Consider the following 24,846-nt stretch of genomic DNA (forward strand, 5'->3'; position numbering starts at 1 on the left):
CGTGTAGAAGTATCTTCTCTGCCTGGTCACTGACGTTCAGCTGTTGGACGCGAAGCGGGCTGAGAGTTGTGGAGCAGTCGATTTTGCCGGAGTCAGGTGACCACCGGGCCACCTTGTCTAAGAGGACTTGTCTGCCCCTCTAGACTGTAAGCTCATTATGGGCAGGGAACATATCTGCTAATTCTGTTGTATTGTACTCCCCCAAACTCTTAGTAGAGTGGTCTGCACGTGGTAGGTGCTCAGTGCGTACGATTGATTGATTGAATAGACTCCCCTGGATGTGTTTTCTGCTGGCATGTCATTCCAATCCATTTCCGTCCCCACTGGTGCACATTCATCCGTGGACCCGTCCAAACTATCCACTAACTCTGCTGTGAGGCCCAAATAACAGGCGTTTCAACTTGAACGCTTGCGGGAGTTCTCAAGAGAAGTTCTGTGCCTCGCGAAGACTCTTCCCTGACTTCTGTGTAAGGTGATTTATATTAACCTGTGAGAGAATTACCATTCCTCAGATCATTTCTGACCATTTCACTTTCTGTTTTCCAAATCAGGAGCCACAGCCGCAGCCCGGAAGGAAGTTATAAGGAACAAGATCCGAGCAATAGGGAAGATGGCTCGGGTTTTCTCTGTACTGAGGTAGGCTCCCCGTTGCGTTTACCGAAACTACACAACCTTTTCATTTTATCGCCGGCCCTCCAATGAATTACCTTTACAGCGTCCACTAGGTACCTGAAATCGCTTTTCTTTTGTGCTCAGGTAGAACACCTCATTGCAGTTGGTTTGCTCTGTCTCCTCCTCCTCCGCCTCCTCTTCCTTCACCTCCTTCTCCTGCTCCTCCTCTTCCTCTTCCTCCTCCTTCTCCTGCTTATTATGTGTCAAGGACCATTCTATGCGCTGAGGTAGATACCAGTTAATCCCTCTCCCCCATGGGCTCCCAGCCTAAGTTAAGTACGGGAATCAAATCCTTATTTTATAGGTGAGGAAATGGAGGCACAGAGAAATGAAGTGACTTGTCCAAGTTCACACAGCAGACAAGTGGCAAAATTGGGCTTCAAACCCGGATCCGTGGACTCCTGGGCCCATGCTTTTTCCACCAAGTACCGCTAGCAACTCTTAGGGAAGCAGCGTGGCTCAGTGGAAAGAGGCCGGGCCTGGGAGTCAGAGGGCATGGGTTCGAATCCCGGCTCTGCCACTTGTCAGCTGTGTGACTGTGGGCAAGTCACTTCACTTCTCTGGGCCTCAGTGACCTCATCTGTAAAATGCGAATTAAGACTGTGAGCCTCACGTAGGACAACCTGATGACCCTGTATCTACTCCAGCGCTTAGAACAGTGCTCGGCACATAGTAAGCGCTTAACAACTACCAACATTAGTATTATTATTATTAATATGTAATTAATAATAGTAATCATGGTATTTATTAAGCGCTTACAAGGTGCCGAGCACTGTTCTAAGAGCTGGGGTAGATACGAGGTAGCCAGGTTGTCCCTCGTGGGCCTCACAGTCTCAAACCTCAAGATGAGGTTGCTGAGGCATAGAGAAGTGAAGTGACTTTCCCAAGGTCACACAGCAGACAAATGGCGGAGCCGGGATCGGAACCCACGACCTCCTCTTCTTCTTCCTCACTCCCTCTTCTGTGCTAAACAGTTTCCTTTTCCTCTTCCCAGGGAGAGTTGCAAGGCTAATCATTTTTTCATGCAGGTTTCTCGGAGTCAGGAATTTGCACAGTTCCCCATTTGCCATTGAGTTTCATATGGAGATAACGCAGAGAGGTTAAAGAGGCATCTCGTTAAACAGAAAGCCTACTGTCACCTGCTCTTGCCTCTCTTGCAGTACCCTCAAAGCGATTAGGGCTGAAAGCATCGGGGTCACGTAGCTAGAACCCCAGGAAATGAGCACCAGAAAGAGTTCCAGGTTAACCGTCACTCCTTACGTGGAATAACGAACAGCATCCTGGGGTTTCGAAAGACTCATGCAATGGCTCAGCGAACAGCAAAAGAAGCACGCCGCTTTGTAAAATGCCATGAGAAAAATGCATCTTTCTCTGACGTAGCTTTTTGTTTTTCATTCGGGGAAGCAATTTGAGGTTTCTTCAGCGAGGCCATTTTTCAGTCTCTAGTTAATCCCGATAAATAGACTGTGGGGATTACTAGATAATTTGTAAAATTTATGGCACTTTGCTGGTGGGACTTTCGCCTCAAAGACACTTTCTCTATGGAGACGATCGATGTAACACCGAGTGCCTTCCACATAGCTTATTGTCAAATTTATGGAGAAGGAATGTAACTCAAGTTTTGTGGCATTTCAACTGCCTGTCAGAGGAAGTAATTCCATCTGCCGCTACCAATTTGGACATTGGACGGATGATTCTGTGAGGTTCTCTCCATCCCCCCTCACCCAGAAACAATGCAGGAGAGAATCTCAGTCCAACCTCAGTCTTTTCAGTCAAAATCAAATGCGTAGATAGGACTGCTCACCTTCGGCAGTGTCATCCCGCGCTTAGTACATAGTAAGCGCTTAACAAATACCATCATCGTTATTATTATCTGTAAAAAAAAAAGTTTTCTAGCCATAGATCGATCAATAAATAGAAAGATATTGATAAATACTCCTGTCGATAATCTTGCTGGGGCCAGCTTTTCATTCTGAGTGCAGGAGTGAAAATGGGGCAGGGATTTGAGAGGCAGTTGGGTAACCGGCAGTGGACGCATTTCAAAGAGCCACTATTTTGGGTCCTTTTGACCCTGATCGGAAACTCAGGTGTTGACTTGAGAATCCAGCTCAAAATGTTGCGGGAGTCATGGGGAGGGCATCTGCGAACATTCCCAGAGTGGTTTGATGAAAAAGATTAAGATATCAAAGAACTACGGGAGGGGTAAACTTAAACAGAGAATCCCCATACACAAACAAAGATTTGATCCCTATCAGTCTTATTTAGTGAGCGCTTATGGTGTGCAAAGCACTGTACTGTAAGAAGCAGCATGGCTTAGTGGAAAGAGCATGGGGTTGGGAGTCAGAGGTCATGGGTTCTAATCCCTATCTGCCACTTATCAGCTGTGTGACTCTGGGCAAGTCACTTGACTTCTCTGTGCCTCAGTTACCTCATCTGTAAAATGGAGATTAAGACTGTGAGCCCCACGTGGGACAACCTGATAACCTTGTATGGACCTCAGTGCTAGGAACAGTGCTTGGCACGTAGTAAGCACTTCACAAATACCATCATCATCATTATTATTATTGTTACTAAGCTCTTGGGAGAATCCAGTGTAACAGTTGGCGGATACATTCCCTGTCAAAAGGAGCTTCCAGGAGTTAGACATTAAAATAAATGGCAGATTTTGTACCTTAGTGTTGTCCCCTCAGTCCGGGGGACCATCTGATATATTTCCTCTTCCCAGCCCTTGATCTTCAGATCAAGGAAGATCTGAAAGGGTTGTCGGCTATCCGGTAAGTGAAACCTGTAGGATCCAGCTCGACACTTTTGAAATACTTTGACTTCATCCATTGAGGGTCCAAAACAAATGCAGAGAATTAATCTTTCTGCAGATCAGTACCAAAAGTCCTACACCCAATGATCCGACAATAAGATGCCAACTTGCCCTGGTTTGTGTGGTTTTGGTGGGTTCATCTTTTAATATTGATAATATCTTTTAATACGGGAAGCGGCGTGACCTAGTGGATGAAGCCTGGGGCTGGGAGTCGGAGGACCTGGGTTCTAACCCCAGCTCTACCACTTGCCTGCTGTATGACCTTGGGCGAGTTGCTTAACTTCTTTGTGCCTCAGTTTCCTCAACTACACAATGGGGATTCAATACCTAGTCTCCCTGCTGCTTAGTCGGTGAGCCAAGGACTGTGTTCAACCTGATTAGCTTGTATCTGATCCCAGCGCTTAGATTAGTTCTTGACATTTAATAGGTGCTTAACAAGAACTCTTAAAAAAAAAAGGGATGGTCTCATCCTCGGGTCTTTCTTGGTTCTCTCTCTTTCTCTTCCTCCCGTTCTCTCTCTAAATATATATACACATCCTTCTCTCCCTCTTCCTCTCCTTCTCTCTCTCCCTCTCTCCCTCCAAGCCTACCTAATTCTGAATAATTAACCTATACAAATGTACATCAAGGAAGATAAAGGATATTTCACTTTCGCTTCACCACCCCCTAGAAGAAATCTGAGACTGCTTCCACCGACTCAGCTGGGATAAAGCCTCCGTTTGCCCCCGAGTCTGTGCTTGTTCTGTGTCTTTGGTGAAATGTGGATGAGACTAGACTCTGGTGATTAAACCAGTGGGAGCTTTTAACCCAGTATCCTGCTGCTCTTCTCTGTTCCTCAAGGCCCCGTGTGTTCTCGTGGGAGCGAACGGCGGCAAGAAAAGGCAAAGACCTTCAGGATGTGGGGGGGGGGAATAAATTGGGTTTTTGCTTGCGTCGTCGCCATCCGAGTCTATCCTTTCCCTGATGCCCAAACGAAGCAGTGATGGTTCTTCTTCCCATTTCTCACCCCCAGAGAAGAGAGTGAGAGCGTGCTGACCCTGAAGGGCTTGACCCCAACCGGAATGCTGCCTAGTGGAGTACTCTCCGGAGGAAAGCAAACTCTACAGAGCGGTAAGGACGTCGGGCCCTGTCTGTGCCCCTCAGAGCAGCCAGCTCCATCAATTAAAAATAAAAAGCCTGAGGAGAAAAGTCTTCCCTATCCAGACGATAAAATGAAAGGCCCTCTGACTCATTTCGGCAGAGTAGTTTTTCGAAGCTTAGCCCTCCTCACTTAGCCCTGTTCCTCTGAGCCAGGGTGAGGAATTCTTTGTCAGAGCAACAGATTGGCATTTCCTGAATACCACTTTCCCTCTCTGCTCAACACCCCAGCCTCCAGATCCTTTGATTCCACTTCCCCTCAGGTAACGGCAACCAAACTGTCTCCTGTCCCACAGTCCAGTTCACCTTCCGGGGCGGGTTCTGTTAAGAAAGGAGCTTTAAAGTTCACAGAAACCCTAAGAGTTGCCCCCCGTCGCTTTGAACCTCTAGTAGAGGATGTTGGTAGACAAAGCTACCGCAAAAATTTCAGGGTAGGATGACCCGCATCTAAATCGTTGAAGGAGTGAGGTAGATTCCTGGAGAGGTTGTACTTGTGTACTGTATAACACTTCCTTCTGAAGGCGGGACCGAAGAAGCGTGTGCTGTTTTTCAAGGTAACGCACTGGGTTTTAATTTTATGCCGTGTTCTAATTCCCCCCTTAAATCCTGTTTCTGAAGTTTTGCTGACAGAAGATGAGTTGGGGAGAAGCTTCATTTTCCATCCAAGTCTTAGCCTCTTGCTTCTCCTCCTGTTTCTTTCCTGGAATTTTCTTTGATTCGTTCCCTTCTCAGCCCGGCCCTTTTGTAATCCAGAAGATTCAGTTATTCCAATGGGTCCAATATTTAGTAACGTCCGTTCGACCTAGAGTGATGTTCCACTTGGCAAGCACTGCAGGGCTTCTGTCAGGAGCCCGTCTCTGGAGCCGTACCTCCGGGATCTTGTCTTTAGATTTTCACTGCCCGATTCCTTTGGATCTGTGTAGGAATTTGGTCCCGAGCGGCCGCTTCTGTGATCCCCTCCTTAAAGACCAAAGCTGTTAATGTATTTAGGAAAAATACCCAGCATTAAGGAAGCCAATAGCCCTTTAATTTATTGCCAAAAAGAATTAGGCTAATGGTTCGAGTACACACGGAGACACGTACAGAGCCTTCCAGGCAGCAGTAGTCTTGCTCAGTAGAACATTACTGTTCTGCACATGGATCGTTAATTTGCCCAAAGTGCACATTCACGAAATCTATCGAAATCTACTCTGTTTCCGGTAAGCACCTTACAAAACTATATAAGCATTAATGGAAAATCTGTGTAATGATCGTGTTAGAAGTCTACATTTGTGTCAGCACTGATATGGCTCCAGCTTCTCATCATTACGCCTTTCCAAAGTCCTTGTGGTCATTTGATTTTCGGTTGGTTTTCATCCCGGTCTCTACTCAGTGTTGATGCGTACCTTTCTTTTGTTGCCATCCATTGATCCGTTATGTCTTATTGCGATTACAAGGAGACACATTCAGCGTCATCCGTGCGTGTGCTTCGTTGAAATCATATGCCTAAACCACACGAGTTCGAAGGTCATCTACCACCAACCCCTCGATTTGGAGGGGGCGGGGTTGCAGATCACACTCTGCTCTTTCCTTGGGTAGCGGTCACTACATTTTAGCCTCAAGACTGGGGGCGGGTAAAGAATCAGCGCAGATCCAGAGTCGAATCAGTCCATCGGTCAGTGGTATTTATGGAGCGCTTACTAGGTGCAGAGCGCTCAACTAAGCACTTGGGAGAGTAGAGTGCAGCGGAGGGGGTAGACGCGCTCCCAGCCCACAAGCAGCTCACAGTTTACAGGGGAAGAGTCGAAGAGAGCATTTGCTGACTCCTGCAGAGTTGCCGTCTAATTTTTTACATTTTTTCATAATACGTTCAAGAAAATCAAGTAGCGCTGGTGACTTCTGGAGTGAATAAATGGGTCTGGGGCAGCCCGCCTTGGCTGAGCTACAGATTTTGCCGATTGAGCCAGTCCAGTGTGCTGTCTCTCGGTCTCCCTGGCTCTCTGAAAAGTGCTGAGCCGGCACGTCCTTAAGAAGCCGTTATGATTACCCCGGCCCCTGATCCCCGATCTCCATTTGATTTTTAACATTTCAGACTCCTCCCAGAGATTGTAAGGATGGAGAGATTATGAAAATCCTAATCGGCAAGTCAGGGGAAATCATTTTCGTAGCTTTCGTACCCTCCAGGGAGAGGCGAATCGCCTTAGCAGGCGAGGCCGGTTTCCTTGCATTTAATTCGGGCGCACCCCGGCGCGGAGGTTTTGAGTCTGAAACGCTTGGGAACTTTCTCGACCCCATCCCACCTCTCCTTTTTGTTTGCCGACAGCTGCGCAGATCAAATAAAATGCAGTAGGATAAAATATTCTCACTGGAAACTAGCCATGCCGTCTGGGTCGGAGGTACGTTTCACCAGAAGCTTTTATTTTCCCCACGTATTTCTGGGAAAAGGAAACCAGCCGACCGGCTTTCTGTAAGCTTTATAACTGTCAGCCTTTCAGCTAGCTCCCCGGATTGTCCCGGGCAATCCTGTCGCCCCGGTCACCGCAGCCCCGTCAGTCGATCGGTTTCTGTTATTTGGGAAACATTTCGGTCTTGCCTTCCGTGCTGGGATCCAGCCCTGACAATCACCGCACTTTATCAGGTCTCGTGCTCTTCACTGACTTGTTCTTTAGAGTTGAAAATCTTCTGTTCATTTTTCTCATTCGTTTTGCACCCTTTCTTCTCTTCAGCTACTGTTGAGGCAATTGAGGCTGATGAAGGTAAATTAGCCAGGTCCTTTTCTGTTGTGCTTTACAACAGATCAGGCCTCCGCTGGGTGTCTTCATTTCTTGCTGTAGCTTGTACAGAGTGTGGTGGGTGTTGAGCTAACAGTTGTGGCTCAGTATTAACCAAAGTGTACTTGCTTTAAAGGGGAAAGTGACTTTTGCTCGCGTTTTGTCTGGCCTTAAGGCGACAGGGTTCTAATCCGTGCACACGCTCCACTGAACGGTACCCCGAGAAGGCCCAAGGTTTTGGCACTGAGCGGGCAGAGGCGGGGGAGGGACTCTAACCGCCAAGGGGAAATGTCATTCGGACGTGGAAGGCAACAAAATCCCATTCTTGGGGCTGAATCTTGTTTTTCCCTCAAGTCATTTTCGGCCGGCCGAGCTAGAGGAGAGAAAACTCAGCTTCCTAGCCAGAGATTGGGGAGGGTTAGGGGAGAGAATTCCCTCCAGTGTGGTTCTTGTTCGTAGTTTAACATTCATGTCTCTGAAATTAAGTCACGGGAGACATAGTGTTCACAAGATCCTCATTTCAGCTGGTCGAACCAGCCCAACAATTGACACCAGCAAAATCTTGAGTCGGCGGATTACTGACCCCTCCAAAACTCCGTTGCTTTAACGATCGTTTCGATTTAATCTGAAGACCAGTACGTGTCCGGCAGAGAGGCTCTCAGTTCTGAAATACATTTGAACGATACGCTCCCGTTGAACAATGTTTTAAGCGAAGAATTTGGTGTTCCCCTTTAAAACAAACGTCTTCAGTTGTATTTTGTTCTTGCAAGATGTTTTTCTTCCTCTGAAATTTATGTATTTATGGTCCCTTGGAATGATTCTGAATATGCCACTTTAGACATTTCTAATTGGGTGATGACTTTGAAAGAGTGGAAAATACGCTAGCAGAGTAAGAGAAAATACAACTGCTTCCTAAATAGCAGCGAGTAGCTGCTATTTATGTGGGAATTTTCTATTCCTATTAGCCGGTTCTAATCTGCCGTGTGCATTCTCGTTGATAAGTCTGGCTGTTTTCTGTGGTTTCTGTGACTATGTGTCGTGTTGAATATACTACCAATGTAAATTGCTAATACTTATTGTCTGACCAGCAACTAGAGCAGAGCACATTTCTTCCGCAGTAGGATAAAGCGTAAGTCTGCTTGGATTCCAAAAGTCCCCTGGAGAGGGGTTTCCCCCCACCCCGGGTATTCAAGTTTTCCTCTGAATTGCCGCCATCACTAGTGGACCGCTCCGGTCTGGGGATTTTATTTCTTTCCCGCTCGAAAGAACACAAGCACCGCGTAAATTATCTCTATCCCGAAAGGTTGTGTTGTTCTTCCAGACCACGCTAAAATGATAACACTCCCGGTGGTTTAGCAGAAAAGGAGATCGGATATTCCTCTCGACCCCTCTGGGGATAATTCTTTCCAATCGCGCAGGTTTCAGGGAGGGTGCTCGCTAGCTTTCTTTATTTTTGGTGGAATTCGCTGCTAAACTGAAGAAGAATTAAGAAGCTTTGCTATGGGCTTTGGTCGTTCATCATTTCCCCGCCTCCTGCTTCCTCCCCTAGTTGACTAATCACCATTCCCGCTTTACTAGTTAAACCGAGAATATGGTGACCTTGTGGCTTACTGAACTGTGAAACGCCTGCACACGTGTTCAGCAGAGGTCAGCTCCAGCCCCCGGAGGCTCCGCGTACCCGCGGAAAGTGGCCGGCAAAATTTCAGCAGGAAGCTGCTTCACCTTGTGTTCCAAATTCGACCTAATTGGTATACCGGCACCAGGAAGGTTATCCTTCGGATGCCTGACCGGGACGAAGTGTAGCCCGATGGAGCCTGGGCACGTTTTCCACAAGGCGTAAGCCAGACGGTCTCTTCTGTCTCCCTGTGAAATTGGAGTATTTGGAATTTGATCCGCCCCGTGGGTACCCGCCCAAGAGGTTTCTGAGACACCTGGTACTAATCCACCCCCTGCTATTATAGCCCGTCTAAGGGGTGGGACAAGGGAGAGAACAACCTTTTAAAGCCGAATTTAACTCAAGATTCGGGGGACTAAAACCAACCAAATTGGGGGAAGAACAAGGTAGGTGGTTCGCTTCGGTAGATGAGGCTTAAAGTCTTCCAAGAACACCTTTCCCCCCAGTCTCTTAGTAGAGGAGTCTCCACGAGAATGTTCCTTTCTCAGAATTGCCACGATGCTCTGCCTACCGAGTCAGGCGGTAATGGGCACCTGATCGTAAGAGTTTGGACCCTTTACATTGGGGGTGGGGCGCAGATGTGCTTTTTCAAGTCCATTCTCCCTCAACCTCCCCCCCCCCTTGCCCACGCCCCACTAACGTTCAAAGAAACCAAGATTCCCCCAATATTTTTTCTCCCGCCCCTGCTCACGGTGAGCTCACCGGTGGGCCAGGAGCTTCAACGGATGGAACGGAAGGGTCTCTCGGCAGCCAGAGGCCCCCGATCCGTTGGCGGGACTTGAAGCGGCCGCTAAATTGGCCGGAACCGGTCCCGTCCTCCAGAACGGTGGCGAGAGAGGGCCGTCACCCTGCCCGTTTAGGGCTCCCCGTCTAGCGTGCCAGGTGGTGTGGGCAACCATTCCCGAGCCTTGGGGTCGGTCTCCAATCGCAAATCCCACCGAGCACCTCCACTCCAGAGCCCCTGGAGCCGAACTCCCGAGAAGGAAAAATGCTGTCATTCGAATCTGCTCGAAAGGACATTTTGGTTGGCAAGAGACATTGGCTGTTTCAAATCCCGTAGTTCTCTCCCCATACGGTAAGAAGCTTGTCGTGTCGTCCACTGGCCCTGTCTCTGTTCTCCGCCCCGGAGAGCTCACCGACTAACCGATAAGCTGACCACCGGCACTGGCCCCGCTCAGCCCCTCCTCCTCACTAACGTTTCTTCCTCCTTTTGTTTTAACGATCTTCCGTTTAGCCATCAAAGGATTTTCACCACAGCATAAGATCACTAGCTTCGAAGAAGCCAAGGGCTTAGACCGAATTAACGAGAGAATGCCTCCCCGCAGAGATGCCATGCCCTCTGACGCCAACCTTAACTCCATCAACAAGGCTATCTCCTCAGAGACAAATGGCACAGACAGCAATGGCAGCAACAGCAGCAATATTCAGTGACCCCTTCCGGTTTCGGGTTGCCGGTGGTCTTTTCCTTTCGTTTTGTTTTTGGAGCTGCGGGGCGTGATGGGATGTCGGTGCCTCTGACGATAGCTTACACGCTGTGGGGAGGGGCAGGTCTTGGATTCAGTTTACAATATCATCAAAAAAAAAAACAAAACAAAAGAGATAGTAAACTATATTTTGGTGGGTGGGCGGGCGGGGGGAGAAATGCCTTTTAAAAACGCTTGTAGAAACAAATCAAACAAGAAAGCTAACGCTGGTATATACTGCAAAGTTGGGGAATGAACGAATACGTTTTCCTACCGCATTGGGAATTCCTAGGTATGTTACTGAAAGGCCTTTTATTATGTTACTGGACATGAAAACTTTGTCTAATTTCTTACTCTATTGTACGTTTACAGTTGCAGCACTAAAAATGGATGACATCAAAACATTTTTAACCAAGTGATGTACAAACTAAATAAGGACTATTTATTGATAATGTTTTGCTACTCTTGTCAGACAATGGCTATAAACTGAATTAGGCAGTCTGAAAAAAGAAAAAAAAAAAAAGAATGTTGCAAATTTGTTAAAAATGCCAAAAAGGACCGTTTAATTTTGTACAGATTATGCTTACCTCAGGTTTCTTTAGTGTGTTTGAATGCCCTTCTTTCAATATGGCACTTAACTTACGAATTTGGCAGTGACTCTTTTTTTCTTCTAAGTTAAAAAAAAAAAACTGGAATAATAACATCTATCTTTTTTTGCTGTTTATATTTAGGTTTTTTGGTAAATCAATTCTTGGTTGTGGCTTGCTGAATTTAAATATTTATGAGTGGTGCATTTTTAAGTATAGTGAACAAGACACCATATTAAGTGCAGTGAAAAAGCATCTATATTCTGTAAAAATCTGCCTATGCATGTTTTTTAAGAAAAAAAAATGGCTGTATAAGCCTGTATGGACTGTAATGCGCTTAGTGATCTGACTTATACTGGAAATGTATGTATACTGGCGTACTTTATATTCTCTAAAAAATGCTTAATGCCTTTGAAATTTTGTAATCGAAAAAAGCTTTGAAAAAATCTAAAGGGGAGAGTATTCTTAAAAGTTTTTAACATAAGCTTGTCAGTGCACATATAGATGGTAGCATGTTTAGCAGACCTTGTGAGATTTCAATAAGTTTGTAGTTACATGTGAAACTCTACAATGCATGGGAACTGTTAATGTCATAATGGTTTAGTCATTTTGTTCCGTTTCGTCATGTGCCACAAACTGTGTAATTTTTTCACTTTTTTCCCTTTGTATATCAGTTACGGGTTACAACTGGTTCATTCTGAAGACAAATTAAGAAACAGTCCATCGATATTTTTTAACAATTGTATAAGTGCCCAAGTAATTCACTACAGCCTAAAGCCTTGCCTTTGTAATTTGACTTCTGAAATGTTGGCAATCAAAGCATGCACTTGTAACAATGAAAAAAAAAGCATTTTATATTACTACTCAATAAAACGTGCATGAACTTACAGTGCCTGGTTTTTGGGGGCCGAACGCTCCCGTCTTCCCCGCGGATTCAGCCAGCTGCTGGTGCAGACCAAGTCACCCGGCCCTCCGGGCCTCGTTCAGTGCGGGACCCCCAGGCCTGTCCTGGCCCAGGTGCAGGCCTGGAGGCTGGAGCTGGAGCCAACCCTCCCCCCCGGATTCCCCTGCTGCCCCTCGACACCACCCCGCCCTCCCCCGATATCCCCGACCGCCAGCCGAGCTGCCTTGGAGATCCTGGATCTCCCTGGATCCAGCTGACTCTGGATCCAGTCCTGGACGACCGGGGCTTTGCGTGGATTGTTTTCCCATCCCCGGGAAACTCTGTCGTTGAGTCCCGCGCACCTGGAGAGCTGCGTGGTCCCCGAAGGAGGTGTCAGAAGCAGCTCCGGCGCAGAAATGGGAGAAGGCCCCGATCGGAGCTGTCGCCAATGATCTTTTGTCCCCGTCCAGTTCTCTCGAGTCATCATTCCCCGTTTAGCCTCCGTACCCAAACCTGCTTCCCCTGATGTCCAAATTGACACCCTCAACACCACCCTCAGTTGACTTGCTCCCCTCTCCCTTTGTTGACCCCGTGCCTCTAACCCGGAGCCCCGGATCACCTCCACAGTCCACCCCCTTCACTGACGCGTACAAGTCGCAGAGCGCTGCTGGCGGAAATGCAGAGGCTGAACTAGTCCACATCCAGTTGATCCTCGCGTGCTTTAACTCCTCCCTCTCCTCTGGCGGGTCAAATAATTTCTCCGTCCATGTCGGCACCCGTGCCCGCTGCCCTCACCAGGCTTTTAACTCCCTCCTTAAACCCCCTGGCCCCCCGCCCTCGTCTCCCTCACTTCTTGCCCCTAATAACCTGGTCACCTACTTTATTGAGAAAATTGAAACTGTAAGGTGTGATCTCCCTAGAATCTCCTCCCTCTTCCTTCCCCTTCTTAAAAACTCTCTTCTTTCCCAACAGTATCTCAAGAGGAGATCTCCTGCCTTGGCTCAAAATCCAACCCCTCCACTTGCACATCCGATCCCAGCTCTTCGCACCTGATCGAAGCACTTGCCCTCTCCCTTCTTCACTCCCCGTCCTCCATCTTCAACTGTGCTCTCCAATGACTTCTTCCCCACTGCTTTCAAACGTTTCAGACATGAGAACAACCAGCCTAAAAAACAACCCCCCCTCGGCCCCCCCAAAGCTCCCTCCTGGTATCACCTCGTCTCCCTCCTTCCATTCTTCTCCAAGTTCCTAGAGTGAGTTGTCTCCACCTGCTCTCTGAAGTTCCTCTCCTCCAATTCTCTCCTTGACCCGCTCCAATCTGGCTTCCGTCCCCTTCTCTCCACAGAAACTGCCTTCTCAAAGGTCACAAATGATTTCCTTGTTGACAGATCCAATGGCCTCTTTTCAATCCTAATCCTTTTCAACCTCTCAGCTACTTTGGACACTGTTGACTCTCCCCTCCTTTAAAGCCTTATTCAAGGCCCATCGCCTCCAAGAGGCCTTCCCTGACTAAGTCCTCATTTCCTTGTCTCCCACTCCCTTCTGCGTCTCCCAAATTTTCTTCATTCATTCAATAGTATTTCTTGAGCGCTTACTATGTGCAGAGCACTGTACCAAGCGCTTGGAATGTACAATTCGGCAACAGATAGAGACGATCCCTGCCCATTGACGGGCTTACAGTCTAATCGGGGGAGACGGACGGACAAAAACAAGACAACTTAATCGCAGTAAGTAGAGTCAAGGGGATGTACACCTCATTAACGAAATAAACAGGGTATTCACTCCTCTGCTCAGATCAGCCCCTCACTCAGTGGAAAGAGCCTGGGCTTCGGAGTCAGAGGTCATGGGTTCGACTCCCAGCTCTGCCACTTGTCAGCTGTGTGACTGTGGGCAAGTCACTAAACTTCTCTGTGCCTCAGTTACGTCATCTGTAAAATGAGGATTAACTGTGAGCCTCACCTGGGACAACTGTATCTACCCCAGTGCTTAGAACAGTGCTCTGCATATAGTAAGCACTTAATAAATAGCATTATTATTATTATGCCCATATCCATGTTTTTATTTCTATTAATATCTGTCTCCCCCTCTAGACTGTAAGCTCATTAAGGGCATGGAATGTATCTTTTGTAATATTATACTCCCCAAGCACTTAGTACGGTGCTCCGAGCCCAGTAAGCGCTAAGTCAATATGATTGATTGATTGACCACAAGAAAGACCCTTAGTTTAGCCCATCAGAAGAGAGAATCAGAAGTAAAGGATGCTTCTTAAGGAGAAATTGCCCATTTCTTCCCCGTTGCAGAACTAGAAGCACTGTGGCCTCGAGGAAAGAGTGTGGGCCTGGGAGTCAGGGGACCTGAGTTCGAGCCCTGGCTCTGTCACATGCCTGTTTTGTGACCTTGGGTAAGTCACTTCACTTCTCTATATAATAGTTTCCTCACCTGTAAAATCGGCATTAAGTACCTGTTCTCTCTCCCCCTTGACTGTGAATCCTCCATGGAGTGGAGCTAATTGAATTGTAGCTACCTGAGCACTTGACACATAGTAAGCACTGTTGTTATTATTCAGAAGTGAGAACTAAAACTAGATAGCACTTAAAATCACTGTTCTGTGCAGTTTCTTGGGCTGCCAGAGTGATCGCATCAGATCGCCACACTGCTCATATAGAGCTCGGACACAATCCACTGGTGTTAGATAATAAGTAGCCAAGAGAGGAGCGATACCTTAACCCAAGCGTCGGCTAGTCAGAAGGGTGTGCTGGAGACCGGGACTTGATAGGTCCTCCGTGCAAATGATAATAATAATAATTGTGGTATTTTTTAAGCATTTACCATGTGCCAGGCTCAGTACTAAGTGCTGGGACGGACAGTATTTGCTTGTATATTTGCTATTTGCTGTGTTGGATGCAGTCCCCGTCCCACGTGGGGCTCGCAGTCTCAATCCCCATTTTACAGACGAGGGAAATGAGGCCCAGAGAAGTGAAATGACTTGTTCAAGGTCAGCTTCTCCGGTTTATGGATTAGTTGCCCAGGCTTTACATCATCTTTCCCTTCAAACACTGATCAGCAGAACCGGCTCCCTTCCGAAGGAGAAGCAGTGTGGCCCATTGGAGATCAGTCATCATTCATTCCTTTAATTGTGTTTATTGAGCATTTACCGTGTGCAGAGCACTGTACTAAGCGTTTGGGGGAGTACAATATAGTCCCTGCCCACAGTGAGCTCGCAGTCTAGTTGGCCACAAGGTGCTCGAGACTCCACCTTTCCCAGTTGATTTTTTTTTACCTCCTACTCCCCAGCTTGCCGTTTTCTCTCCCCCCAAGATCTCCCGCTCCTTTTCAGTGTATCTCTGTATGACTGTGAGCCCTACGTGGAACCCCATTAGCCTGTACTTACCCCAGCGCTCGGCAGAGTGCTTGGCGCATAGTAGGTGCTTAACAAATACCACAATCATCATCACAGTGGGGGGAGACAGACATTAATATAAATAAATGTCGCCTCGCGACTTTCCTTCGAGTTTTAATCCCTGAGGCTGACAAGTCCAATTTGGGTCTGATCCGTAAGCGATCGCTTGGAAATATTTTAAGGCCCAGCCCCGCCATGGGCGACTCTAACTGGAGCATTTAATCATATTTTCTTTATTTCTCCTCCGACTTTACCCCGTGGTAAGTCATCTTTTCACTGATGTAAGATTGATTTCCCGCTCGTGTGCTGCAGTGGCTTCGGTTTCAGGCATTTTAATCAGCTCAGCTAGCTGCCCTGCAACTTCTTCCTGATCCCCCGATGAGTCTCACTTAGTTCATGCTCAGCATTGTGGATTAATTGGAAAGCTGCCAAGGCCCGGGCTGTGCTCTGTATTAATGTGGGATTTACAGCGTGGTCGTGAATGCTACAGATTGAAATGATCGTAAGGGAGCACGCCTCTTAAAGCATCAGAACTGGATAGAAAAACAAACGGAAACTCCCTTCCGTTTTTCTGGGAATCAGGAGGACTTGGGTTCTAATCCCGGCTCCGCCGCTTTTCATTCGTTCGTTCGTTCGGTCGTATTTATTGAGAGCTTACCGTGTGCGGAGCGTACCGCATTAAGCTCTTGGGAGAGCACAGTACCACAATAAACGGACACATCCCCCGCCCACAAAGAGCTTACAGTCTAGAGGAGCTGAGACGGACATTAATATCAATCACTAAATTACAGATATCTACATATGCGCTGCGGGGCTGAGACGGAGGATGAATAAAGGGAGCAAATCGGGGTGACGCGGAAGGGAGTGGGAGAAAGGGAAAGGAGGGCTTGGGGAAGACATCTCGGAGGAGACGCGCCTTCGATAAGGCTTTGAAGTGGAAGAGAGACATTGTCTGGTGGATATGAAGGAGGAAGGCGTTCCAGGCCGGAGGCAGCAAGTGGGCGAGAGGTCGGCAGCGAGATCGATGGGATCAAGGTACGGTGAGAAGGTTAGCATTAAAGGAGCAAAGTGTGTGGGCTGGATCGTAGTAGGGTGAGGTAGGAGGGGGCAAGATGATTGAGTGCTCGAAAACCAATGTTGAAGGGTGTTTGTTTGATGGGGAGGTGGGTGGGCAACCACTGGAATTTGTTGAGGAGTGGGGAAAACACGGCCTGAACGTTTCTGTAGAAAAATGATCCGGGCAACAGAGAGAAGTATGGACGGAAGCGGGGAGAGACGGGAGGCTGCGAGGTCACCGAGGAGGCTGATACAATAATCAAGGCGGAGTAGGATCATTCATTCGTTCAATCGTATTTATTGAGCGCTTACTATGCGCAGAGCACCGTACTAAGCGCTTGGAATGAACAAGTCGGCAACAGATAGAGACGGTCCCTGCCGTTTGAGGGGCTCACGGTCTGATCGGGGGAGACGGGCGGACGAGAACGATGGCGATAAATAGAGTCGAGGGGAAGGACATCTCGTAAAAACCGATGGCGACTAAATAGAATCGAGGCGACGTACATTTCATTAACAAAATAAATAGGGTACTGAAGATATATACAGTCGAGCGGACGAGTACGGCGCCGAGGGGAGGGGAAAGGAGAGGGGGAGGAGCAGAGGGAGATGGGGGGGGAAAGAGGGTTTAGCTGCGGAAAGGTGAAGGGGGGGAGGTAGAGGGAGAAGGGGAGCTCAGTCTGGGAAGGCCTCTTGGAGGAGGTGAGTTTTAAGTAGGGTTTTGAAGAGGAGAAGAGTGATAGCAGTTTGGATGGAGAGGAAAAGGTGATTTTTGATAATGTTGTGAAGGTGGAATCGACCCGCTTTAGCGATGGATTGAATTACGCGGGTTCGATGGAAGAGAGGAGTCAAGGATACCGCCTAGGTCACGGGCTTCGGCGGGAAGGATGGCGGTGCCGTCTACGGTGATGGGAAAGTCAGCGGGTGTGAAGGGTGCGAAGATACGTCGTTCGGTTTGAGGTGACCGGAGGCCATCGGTCAGGAGGAAACGTGAGACCGCAGAGAGGGAGAAAGATCAGAGGAGGAGATGTAGATTTGGGGATCATCCTCAAAGAGATGGTAATTGAAGGTATTTGAGAGAATTCATTCATTCAATAGTATTTATTGAGCACTTACTTTGTGCAGAGCACTGTACTAAGCGCTTGAAATGTACAATTCGGTAACGGAGACGATCCCTCCCCATCGACGGGCTTACCGTCTAACCGGGGGAGAGAATGCGTTCTCCGAGGGAGTGATTGTAGATGGAGATTACAGGGGAGCAAGGATGGAACTTCGTAGGACACCCACAGTTCTGGGCGTCTACTGTGTGTCCTTGGACAAAGCCCTTAACTTTGCCGTGCCTCAGTTACCTCATCTGTAAAATGAGGATCAATAAGTGGCCGCCTGCCTAATGGGTAAGACGCCTGACTTCGGATCAGCAGATTGAGGGTTGGAGTCCCTTCGTGGTCGAGGTCTTTCTTTAGAGAAGCAGCGTGCCTCAGCGGAAAGAACCCGGGCTTCGGAGTCAGAGGTCATGGGTCCGGATCCCGCCTCTGCCACTTGTCAGCTGTGTGACCGTGGGCGAAGTCACTTGGCTTCTCTGTGCCTCAGTGACCTCATCTGTAAAATGGGGATTAACCGTGAGCCTCCCGTGGGACAACCCGATTACCCTGTATCCACCCCAGCGCTTAGAACAGTGCTCTGCACATAGTAAGTGCTTAACAGATACCAATTTATTATTATGTGGGACATGGACTGTGTCCAACCTGATTAGCTTGTATCTACTATCTACCCCCCTCGGGGTCGCACCCGGAGAGTTTCCAGTCCTCTACCAGTCTCGGCCACGGGAGGGAGAGTCAAACGGAGGCCTGTCCTTTCCATTCCTGGTTTGGCCAGCGGCTGGCGAGCGGCGGGCCGTCGGCTACAAGGCAAAACTCACCCGTGCTGGGCGGCGGCGGCACGGGAGGGAATCCAGGGCGGAGACTCAAGTTGACTGCGCGGAAGGAGGCGATGGTAAGCCGCTTCCGTATTTTTACCAAGAAAACTCTACCCATCCACTGCCGGAACGATGGCAGACGGAGGGGGGGATTCCGGGAAAGATGTGTCCATGGCGTCGCTATGGATTGGAAATGACTCGGTGGCATAAGACAAGATCATCTATACAGCTTCCTGCACACCGACGTGGAAAATTGCCTAGGGAGTAGAGTTGAAATGATAATAACAATAACGATGATCATCATAATAGCAATTATTGTTATTTTTATAATGATAAAACGAATAGTACTCATTAAACACTTATTATATGCCACGGACTGTTCTAAGCACCAGGGTAGATACAGGTTAATCAGTGAATCCCACATGGGGCTCACACTCTTAATCCCCATTTTACAGATGAGGTTACTGAGGCCCAGAGAAGTTAAGCGACGTGCCTAAGGGCACACAGCAGACATGCGGCAGAGCCGGGACTGGAACCCAGGTCCTTCTGACTCACAGGCCCGTGTTGGATCCACTAAGCCACGTTGCTTCTCGTTATTCGTATTATGGCATTGGTTAAGTTCTTACTGTGTGCCAAGCACTGTACTAAACGTTTGGTTAGATACAAGATACTCAGGTTGGACCCAGTCCCTGTCCCATATGGGCCCCACGGTCTGAGTAGTGGGAGAACGGGTATTGCAGCCCGTTTCACAGTTGAGGAAACTGAGGCACGGAGGAGCCAAGAGACTTGCCCACGCTCACACAGCCAGCAGGTCGGATGCAGCCTCTGTCCTACGTGGAGCTCGCAGTTTAGTCTTAGTCTTAGTACTCTAATCATTAATAATAATAATGTTGGTATTTGTTAAGCGCTTACTATGTGCAGAGCACCGTTCTAAGCGCTGGGGGAGATACAGGGTCATCAGGTTGTCCCACGTGAGGCCCACGGTCTTCATCCCCATTTTACAGATGAGGTACCTGAGGCCCAGAGAAGTGAAGCGACTCGCCCACGGTCACACAGCTGACAAGTGGCAGAGCCGGGAGTCGAACCCATGACCTCTGTCCCCGAAGCCCAAGCTCTTTCCACTGAGCCACGCTGCTTCCCCTATTATTATCATTAATAATATTTCTCATTATTAATATTATTATTAATATTATCATTATTGATATTGTTGTTATCAATGATACTTCTCATTATTAATAGTAATAATGAGAAGAATAACAACCGTGGTATTCATTAAGTCCTTACTATGCACCAAGAACTGTGCTAAGCACTAGGATAGGTATAAGTTGAGCCGAAGCAGCGTGGCTCAGTGGAAAGAGCACGGGCTTTGGAGTCATAGGTCACGGGTTCGAATCCCGGCTCGGCCACCCGTCAGCTGTGTGACCGTGGGCGAGACGCTTCACTTCGCGGCGCCTCGGTTCCCTCATCTGTAAAATGGGGATTAAGACCGTGAGCCCCACGTGGGACAACCCGATTCCCCCGTGTCTCCCCCAGCGCTCAGAACGGTGCTCGGCACATAGTAAGCGCTTAACAAATGCCAACATTATTAATTGGGCACAGTCCCCATCCTACAAGGAGCTGACACCGATAAAGTCATTCACGTAAGGTAGAAATGTCTGTGAGGAGCATAGGCTCCACATTTCAAGGAGGGGTTTTGCCCTTCAAATAGATCCCCCAACCCAACGGTGCTCCGCGAGCACTCGTCCGCAGAAATGCCTCCGAAGGGACTGAAATCGCTGTGGACGGTTGGCGTTGAGGTAACGCTCTGCCTGAACTCGGGGTAGATGCCTGTGGCTTCCTAGGAAGAATCGCATCCCTAAAAGCCTGCCGCAGACAGCTGAAAATAGTGATATCGCGCCTATTTAGTGGTGTGAATGTCATCATCGAGGTGCAATTAGTAGTATGGAACGCGTCTTTCTCTGATGCTATGGGAAAAAGGGAGATGGGGAGAGGGAGTGGCGGGGGGAAAGGGTGGAGACGAGTGGAGGAGCTGGGATTACAGCGCCAGTCCTTCTGACTCCCAAGTTCATGCTCTTTCCACTAGGCCATACTGCTCAAGGGTCACGAAGGCAGTTTTCCCGTTATCACTGTGATTATTACCGTCGTCGTCGTGGCCGATAAGCGTTTCCCATGTTTCAAGCGCTCTTTTAAGTGCTGGGGTAAGAGCCAAGTTGATCGGGTCAGAACGGTCCTATTATGGGGCTCACAGTCTAAGTAGGAGGGAGAACAGGTACTGAATTCCCATTTTACAGGTGAGGAGCCTGAGGCACCGAGAGGTGAAGCGACCTGCCCAACCTCACACAGCGGACAAGCAGTGGTGTCGGGATTAGAACCCTGGTCCTCCGACCCCCAAGCCTTGCTCTTACCACTAGGCCAGGCTACAACCGTATGTTTTATATTTGATTGTGACCCCTTGGGTTCTCATTCTCCCGCCGATATTCTTCGATGGTGTTTGGTCCAGTGGTTTGGATCTGTGACCTTGGGGCGCTTGATATTCATCCCAACCTCAACCCCTCGGCGGTAATATTCGTTCTTTCAATTATATATGATAGATCATTCCCTGCTATTAATGTCCGTCTCCCTCCCTAGACTGTAGGCCGATCGAGCTTAGTACGGTACGTGGCTCAGTGGAAAGAGGCCGGGCTTGGGAGTCGGAGGCCATGGGTTCAAATCCCCGCTCTGCCACTTGTCGGCTGTGTGACGGTGGACGTGTCACTTACCTTCTCTGTGCCTCAGCGACCTCATCTGTAAAATGGGGATTGAGACTGCGAGCCTCACGTGGGCCCGCCTGATTACCCTGTATCTCCCCCAGCGCTTAGAACGGTGCTCTGCTCATGGTAAGCGCTTAACAAATACCAACATCATCATTATTATTATTACAGTACTTTGCACACGGTAAGCGCTCAATAAATAAGATTAATAATTGTAGGCAGGGAATGTGTCTTCCAACTCCGTTGAGTTGTAGGGACTCTCCCAAGTGCTCAGTCTAACGCTCTGCACGTAGTAAATTCTCAGTAAATAGCATCGATGGATCGGTTGATAGCTCTGCAGATTAGGCAGTTAACGCTACTATTTCTACTGATAATAATAAGGGCATTTGTTAAGCGCTTACTCTGTACCCAGCACTGTTCTAAGCACCGGGTCAGGTTGTGCCAGGTGGGGCTCACGGTCTTCATCCCCATTTTACCGATGAGGAAACTGAGACACAGAGAAGTTAAGTGACTTACCCAAAGTCACACAACTGACAAGTGGCGGAGCCAGGATTAGAACCCACAACCTCTGACTCCCAAACCTTCGCTCTTTCCACTAAGCCACGATGCTTCTATTACTATTACTACTACTGAGAGTGGGAGCCCTCCTGTACCGATCCCGGCGCTTAGAACAGTGCTTGCCCCGCCGTAAGAACTTAGCAAATACCCTAATAACGAGAATAACCGTGAAGGCCGATTTAAATTCCTCGTTGGAAACCAAGTAACCCCCCGAACGATTCCCTGTAAGCTCTCTCAGACTAGTATGCGGCACTTTCCTGCAGCGTATTTAGATTATACCTCGTTGCAGGACTGTGTTTAAAAACCAGTTGCCATGGTGACCCTGCAGTTTTTCTAAATGTAGTGTGTGATGTCCACAGTTGCCATTTGTATTAACTGTTGAGTTGAGATGTGGGAGAAAAACGAGAGGCAGAGCGGAAGAACGAAGCAGAGGGGAACTCGTTCCAAAGGGCACCGGGCTGGGAATCGGGAGCCCGTGTTACATGCTCGGCTCTGCCCCTTGGTCTGTCGGGTGACCTTGGACAAATCGTTTCCCTCTCTGGGCCTCAGTTTCCGCCTCTGTAAAATGGGAATAAAGCACCCGTTCACCCTCTCCGTACGTCTGTGAATCCCACGTGGGACGGGGACGGTGTCTGATAATAATAATACTAACGTTGGTATTTGTTAAGCGTTTACTATGTGCAGAGCACTGTTCTAAACGCTGGGGTGGACACAGGGGAATCAGGTTGTCCCACGTGGGGCTCACGGCCTTCATCCCCATTTTCCAGATGAGGTCACTGAGGCACCGAGAAGTGAAGTGACTTGCCCACGGTCACACAGCTGACGAGGGGCCGAGCCGGGATTCGAACTCATGACCTCTGACTCCGAAGCCCGGGCTCTTTCCACTGAGCCACGTCTCTGTCCTGTAGGCGGCTCTTAGTCTGAGAGAGAAGGGGAGGGAATATGTCATTCTGATTTTAACTTCCCCGGTGCAACGCCCATAGTAAAGCTTAATACGGATCATGGTTCAAAGCGTTCTGGTTCTTCCCTTTTGGCGCGTTTCTCATCACGGGCGTACGGCTCCCTTCTGAGGATGGAATCGACACATGGGCAGGAAATATTCCCCGAGATATGGCTATTTACATGGCTATGCCTTCCAAGGAGGCTTTAATAAAAATAAGCTCTTACGTGCCGGGCATCGTACTGAATGCAGGATAATGAGGTTGCCCACATTTCCTATCCCACGTGGGGCTCGCAGGCCAAAGGGGAGGGAGGAGAATTTAACCCTTTTACAGATGAGGAAACTGAGGCACGGAGACGCCAAGCGACTCGCCCCAGGTCACCCAGCAGACGGGTGGCGGAGCCGGGATCAGAACCCAAGTCCTCCGACTCCCTGCCCGCGGTCGTTCCGCTAGGTCACGTCGCTTCACGCTCTAGCAACAAGCTATTTTCATTTCTAGAGCGTCTTCTCAGGCTAACCTTCATTCGAGTGGGCATTTTCAGCGCGAGAGCCCTAATGTTAGAGCTTGTTGGACTCCCAGATTTAGTCCGTCTCCTCCCACACCCAGTCACGCTCATTTCACTTTGGAATCACGCTCCCCTGGCTGGAAACCCTGGAAAGGGGATTTATGGGAACCGCAGTAAATGAAGAACATGTGGAAATGAGCGGGAATTACGGACCTGATCGTTTCCATGAGCAGAGAGCTCCGTGACAGCAGCGACTGGAAAATAGCCCCCTTTGACAGGCAGGAAAATATTTTGAATATGATCTTGAATTTAGTTATGGAATCTGGCTTTAATAACTCGTAAGTACAGGCAAGAAGATGAACGATGAATGACGGGTAACAGTGACAGATAACGCCATTACTCACGGTGGCCAGGGATCGCATTTACCAACTCCAGCTGTATTGTCCTTTCCCGAGGACTTAGTACACTGCTCTGCGCACAGTAAGTGCTCAATAAATACCACTGAGTGATTGATTGATATATTTAGCTGAGCCCCTTTTTAGCCTGCTGCTATTTTCTGTCTCAAATCTGAATTTCACCCGCTGGCGAAAGAAGTGTGGCCTTCCCTTCTATCTCCCCTCGGGTCCCTCCATGCCCGGGCGATGTGCTATTCGATGACCAAAAATCGATCACTAGCCTGGGATGGGAATCTATTGTCCCTTCATTCGTTCAGTAGCATTTATTGAGCGCTTACCATGCGCAGAGCACTGTACTGAGCGCTTGCAATGTACAATTCGGCAGCCGATAGAGACAATCCCTGTTGCCGAGCACTCGGCAGAGTGCTTGAGGCGGTGTGATAGGATTCGTAGACGGGATCCCTATCTACGGGGAGCTTCCAGTTTAGCCCCGTCGACGCCCTTGGTGATTGTCTACGTTCAGTACGGTGATGGCATTTTTTAAGTGCTTGCTACGTTCCCGACACGCGCTACACGCTAGGGTACTTACAAGAGAATCGAGTCTGGCTCCATCCCTGGCCCTGTTGGGGCTCCCGATCTAAGAGGGAGGGAGGGCTGGTCATTCTTCCCCATTTTACAGATGCAGGAACTGAGGAACGGAGAGATTAGAGACCAGCCCGAGGTCCAACTCTACCAACTCTAGGTACGTGAGAATCCTTTTAAGAATCCCATCTCCTTCAAGAGGCCTTCCCCAACTGAGCCCCCATTTCCCCTTCTTCCATTCCCTTCCGTGTCGTCCTTTGCACTTAGATCTGCCCTCTTGATTCGCCTCCCCCTCCTCCCCCCAACACTTCTGTACATATCAGTCGTATTTCTATTTATCTGTGGATATCCGTGTCTGTCTCCCCCTTCAGAGTGTAAGCTCCTCTGGTGAGGACGGCATGGGGTAGCGGATAGAGCCCAGGCCTGGGAGTCAGAAAGTCAAGGATTCTAATCCCAGCTCCACCCCTTGTCTGCTGCGTGACCTTGGGCGAGTCATTTCTGGGCCTCAGTGACCTCACCTGTAAAGCGGAGATTGAGACTGTGAGCCCCACGCGGGACAGGGACTATGTCTAACCCGATTTGCTTGGATCCACTCCGGTGTTCAGTACAGTCCCTGGCACATAGTAAACACTTAAAAAAAATGCCATTATTATTGTTATTATAACCAACTCAGTCGCACTGTACTCTCCCAAACAGTACAGTACAGTGCTCTGCGCGGAGTTTAATCTCCGTGCATTAAATAGGATTAAATATGATTGACTGATT

The 24,846-nt window shown here is 48.6% G+C and overlaps 1 protein-coding gene across 3 annotated transcripts in view; it reads left to right on the forward strand.

Annotated features, from left to right (window-relative positions):
• PPP3CA (protein phosphatase 3 catalytic subunit alpha) overlaps nt 1-11,986 on the forward strand; it is a 393,218-nt gene extending 381,232 nt beyond the window's left edge. For 2 of the 3 annotated variants that reach the window (XM_029076558.2, XM_029076560.1), the window contains exons 11-14: nt 552-636; nt 4,500-4,597; nt 7,330-7,359; nt 10,284-11,986. In XM_029076558.2, coding sequence (XP_028932391.1) covers nt 552-636; nt 4,500-4,597; nt 7,330-7,359; nt 10,284-10,480 — 410 coding nt within the window. In that variant the 3' untranslated portion in view covers nt 10,481-11,986. The remainder of the gene's footprint in view (nt 1-551; nt 637-4,499; nt 4,598-7,329; nt 7,360-10,283) is intronic. The other variant, XM_029076559.2, reaches the window with a different exon arrangement.
• The last annotated feature ends 12,860 nt before the right edge of the window (nt 11,987-24,846 follow it).

This window comes from Ornithorhynchus anatinus, chromosome 12 (genome assembly GCF_004115215.2).
Source record: "Ornithorhynchus anatinus isolate Pmale09 chromosome 12, mOrnAna1.pri.v4, whole genome shotgun sequence".
Taxonomy (NCBI): Eukaryota; Metazoa; Chordata; class Mammalia; order Monotremata; family Ornithorhynchidae; genus Ornithorhynchus; species Ornithorhynchus anatinus.